The sequence below is a fragment of the Oncorhynchus clarkii genome, chromosome 13 (genome assembly GCF_045791955.1).
Source record: "Oncorhynchus clarkii lewisi isolate Uvic-CL-2024 chromosome 13, UVic_Ocla_1.0, whole genome shotgun sequence".
NCBI classification, from domain to species: Eukaryota; Metazoa; Chordata; class Actinopteri; order Salmoniformes; family Salmonidae; genus Oncorhynchus; species Oncorhynchus clarkii.
The window spans coordinates 6,161,777-6,166,776 of NC_092159.1; the positions used below are offsets into that span (position 1 = coordinate 6,161,777).

Here is a 5,000-nt window from a genome sequence, read left to right on the forward strand (position 1 = left end):
GTGTGTGTGTGACTGACCATTGCTGCTGTACTGCTGTAGAGTAGCAGTTGAGAGCTGTAGAACACTGTCACTGTCATAGGAGTGAGGGAACGTCAGGTCCTGTAGATCTGCCTCTGTGTTCAATACATACACCTCTAGATCTACACACACACACACACACACGTACAGAGGCAAGCACACATACACACACACACACACACACACACACACACACACACACACACACACACACACATGAAAGAGAAACAGAGGGAAGTTTTTACATTTCAAACTGAACAGATTGCTAAGACACACACACACACACACACCAAACTTACCGACATTGGGCGCTCTGTCGCTGAATCGCCCCTCGTAGATGTTGTTAGCCAATAGAAAGGCTCCTTTCTCCATGGCGTCCAATAGCAGCGAGGCAGAGCGTGATTGGTCAGTGGTCCTCATATCAGCCCAGGAGACTAGAGCTTCAGGGCCCAACAGGTTATCAACTACCTGAACCACCGCCTGTCAGAGACACACACAAATATATATATATATATACATACCTTTTTGGTGACTACATGATTCCATATGTGTTATTTCATAGTTTTGATGTCTTCACTATTATTCTACAATGTAGAAAATAGTAAAAACACTTGAATGAGTAGGTGTGTCCAAACTTTTGACTGGTACTGTATATATATATACTATGTACTGTATAGACTATATCATATAAAGCCTCATGAACTGATCACCTGTCCGGAATAGAGATATATCACACACCCATATACGAAAGATACTATACTAAATATACAATACTAAAGATACCATACTAAAGATACAATACTAAAGATACAATACTAAAGATACAATACTAAAGATACTATACTAAATATAAAATAGTAAATATACAATACTAAAGATACTATACTAAATATACAATACTAAATATACAATACTAAAGATACAATACTAAAGATACAATACTAAAGATACTATACTAAATATAAAATACTAAATATACAATACTAAAGATACTATACTAAATATACAATACTAAATATACAATACTAAAGATACAATACTAAAGATACAATACTAAAGATACTATACTAAATATACAATACTAAAGATACAATACTAAAGATACTATACTAAATATACAATACTAAATATACAATACTAAATATACAATACTAAATATACTATACTAAATATACAATACTAAATATACAATATGGATAATGCTATACTAAATATACTATACTAAATATACTATATTAAATATACAATACTAAATATACTATACTAAAGATACTATACTAAAAATACAATACTAAATATACTATACTAAATATACAATACTAAATATACTATACTAAATATACATACTACATATACTATACTTAATAAACAATACTAAATATACTATACTAAATATACTATATTAAATATACAACACTAAATATACTGTACTAAAGATCTATACTACAAATACAATAATAAATATACTGTACTAAATATACTATGCTAAATATACTATATTAAATAAACTATACTAAATATACAATACTAAATATACTATACTAAATATACTATACTAAATATACAATACTAAATATACTATACTAAATATACTATATTAAATATACAATACTAAATATACTATACTAAATATACTATACTAAATATACTATATTAAATATACAATACTAAATATACTATACTAAAGATACTATACTAAAAATACAATACCAAATATGCTATACTAAATATACTATACTAAATATACATACTACATATACTATACTTAATATGCAATACTAAATATACAATATGGATAATGTTATACTAAATAAACAATACTAAATATACTATACAAAATATCATATATTAAATATACAATACTAAAGATATCATACTAAATATATACTATACTAAATATACTATATTAAATGTACAACACTAAATATACTGTACTAAAGATCTATACTAAAAACACAATAATAAATATACTGTACTAAATATACTATATTAAATAAACTATACTAAATATACAATACGAAAGATTCTATACTGAATATACAATACTAAAAATACATACTACATATACTATACTAAATATACCATACTAAATATATAATACTAAAGATACAATACTAAATATACAATACTAAATATACAATACTAAATATACTATACTAAATATACTATACTAAATATGCTATGGTAACTATACTAACCTAAATATATACTATATGTAGAGAGTTGTGGTTTACCTGGACATAAGCTCTACAGGTGCGTTCCCTCTTCTGCAACTGAAGTAGACAGGAACACACGTTACGTTACACAAGTACTACAAATCAAATCAAATCAATGGTATTTGTCAAATGCACTCGAAGACAACAGGTGTAGTAGACCTTACAGTGAAATGCTGAATACAACAGGTGTAGTAGACCTTACAGTGAAATGCTGAATACAACAGGTGTAGTAGACCTTACAGTGAAATGCTGAATACAACAGGTGTAGTAGACCTTACAGTGAAATGCTGAATACAACAGGTGTAGTAGACCTTACCGTGAAATGCTGAATACAACAGGTGTAGTAGACCTTACCGTGAAATGCTGATTACAACAGGTGTAGTAGACCTTACAGTGAAATGCTGAATACAACAGGTGTAGTAGACCTTACCGTGAAATGCTGATTACAACAGGTGTAGTAGACCTTACAGTGAAATGCTGAATACAACAGGTGTAGTAGACCTTACCGTGAAATGCTGAAGACAACAGGTGTAGTAGACCTTACCGTGAAATGCTGATTACAACAGGTGTAGTAGACCTTACCGTGAAATGCTGATTACAACAGGTGTAGTAGACCTTACAGTGAAATGCTGAATACAACAGGTGTAGTAGACCTGACTGTGAAATGCTGAATACAACAGGTGTAGTAGACCTTACCGTGAAATGCTGAATACAACAGGTGTAGTAGACCTTACCGTGAAATGCTGATTACAACAGGTGTAGTAGACCTTACAGTGAAATGCTGAATACAACAGGTGTAGTAGACCTTACCGTGAAATGCTGAATGCAACAGGTGTAGTAGACCTTACCGTGAAATGCTGAATACAACAGGTGTAGTAGACCTCACAGTGAAATGCTGAATACAACAGGTGTAGTAGACCTTACAGTGAAATGCTGAATACAACAGGTGTAGTAGACCTTACAGTGAAATGCTGAATACAACAGGTGTAGTAGACCTTACAGTGAAATGCTGAATACAACAGGTGTAGTAGACCTTACAGTGAAATGCTGAATACAACAGGTGTAGTAGACCTTACAGTGAAATGCTGAATACAACAGGTGTAGTAGACCTTACCGTGAAATGCTGAATACAACAGGTGTAGTAGACCTTACCGTGAAATGCTTACAACAGTCTGTGTGTGTGTGTACCTTGTAGTGTGCGTGTGTGTGTATGTGTACCTTGTTGTAGTGTGTGTGTGTGTACCTTGTTGTAGTGTGTGTGTGCCTTGTTGTAGTGTGTGTGTGCCTTGTTGTAGTGTGTGTGTGTGTGTGTGTGTGTGTACCTTGTTGTAGTGTGCGTGTGTGAGTAACTTGTAGTGTGTGTGTGTGTGTGTGTGTGTGTGTGTGAGTGCCTTGTTGTAGTGTGTTTTGTTTGTGTGTACATTGTAGCGTGTGTGTGTGTACCTTGTTGTAGTGTGTTTTGTTTGTGTGTACCTTGTTGTAATGTGTGTGTGTGTGTACCTTGTTGTAATGTGTGTGTGTATCTTGCTGTAATGTGTGTGTGTGTGTACCTTGTTGTAATGCGTGTGTGTGTACCTTGTTGTAATGCGTGTGTGTGTACCTTGTTGTAATGTGTGTGTGTATCTTGCTGTAATGTGTGTGTGTGTGTGTGTACCTTGTTGTAATGCGCGTGTGTGTGTACCTTGTTATAGTGTGTGTGTGTGTGTGTGTGTGTGTGTGTGTGTATCTTGCTGTAATGTGTATCTTGCTGTAATGTGTGTGTGTATCTTGCTGTAATGTGTGTGTGTGTGTGTGTGTACCTTGTTGTAATGTGTGTGTGTGTGTACCTTGTTGTAATGTGTGTGTGTGTGTGTGTACCTTGTTGTAATGTGTGTGTGTGTGTGTGTACCTTGTTGTAATGTGCGTGTGTATATTGCTGTAATGTGTGTGTGTGTGTGTGTACCTTGTTGTAGTTGCGTGCAGCAGACTCCTTGTTGGCTGGTCGTAGGGCCTGAAGCTGAGAATCCAGGATGTCCAACAGCTGCTCTAGAAGTTTGACTGACATGCTGACATCACCGGCGTAGACCCGCCCCCTCGTCAGGTTTACTAACTCACCAGCGATGTTAGCTGCATTCTCCCCACTCTTTATCTAGAAGGGACGATGGGGGGGAGGGGGAACAAGGGTGGAAGGCAGAGGGAGGGAGGGAGGGGGAATGGGGGAGGAGGGAGGGAGGGAGGGAGGGAGGGAGGGAGGGAGGGAGGGAGAACGGGGGAGGAGGGAGGAACATATGGTCATGTTAAAGTTATGTGGTGCTGTCCATTGACGACCTGTGTGTGTATGTCTCCGCGTGCGTATGGGTGTGTTTCCATCCATGTCCTTCTGCGTGCGTGTCTGTACGTGTGTGTGTGCATACAGTGTGTGTGTGTGCGTGTGTCCATGTCCTTCCCTCCCTGTGTGTGTGTGTGTGTGTGTGTGTGACTGACCTTCTGTGCTATCTGACTGACCCAGGGGGAGGTACAGTTACTGAGGTCAGGCCCTCTGGTGTTCCAGGTTATCGGGGACAACACACACTGGTACGATGCAATACCTGGTGTGGGAGAGAGAGGGGGAGGAGGGATGGAGGGGGAGAGGAGGGTGGGGAGAAAGAGGGGGAGGAGGGATGGAGGGGGAGAGGAGGGTGGGGAGATAGAGAGAGGGAGGAGGGGTGGAGGGAGAGAGGAGGGTGAGGAGAAAGAGGGGGAGGAGGGATGGAGGGGGAGAGGAGGGTGGGGAGAAAGAGAGGGGGA

General features: G+C 37.4%; 1 protein-coding gene across 1 annotated transcript in view; it reads right to left on the reverse strand.

Moving 5' to 3' along the window:
* Positions 1–5,000, reverse strand: part of LOC139424207 (adhesion G protein-coupled receptor L1-like) — a 96,619-nt gene that overhangs the window by 21,926 nt on the left and 69,693 nt on the right. Inside the window, exons 12-16 of the mRNA XM_071175886.1 lie at positions 4,698–4,801; positions 4,177–4,362; positions 2,253–2,291; positions 318–498; positions 18–140 (exon numbers count right to left, since the gene is read on the reverse strand). Coding sequence (XP_071031987.1) covers positions 18–140; positions 318–498; positions 2,253–2,291; positions 4,177–4,362; positions 4,698–4,801 — 633 coding nt within the window. The remainder of the gene's footprint in view (positions 1–17; positions 141–317; positions 499–2,252; positions 2,292–4,176; positions 4,363–4,697; positions 4,802–5,000) is intronic.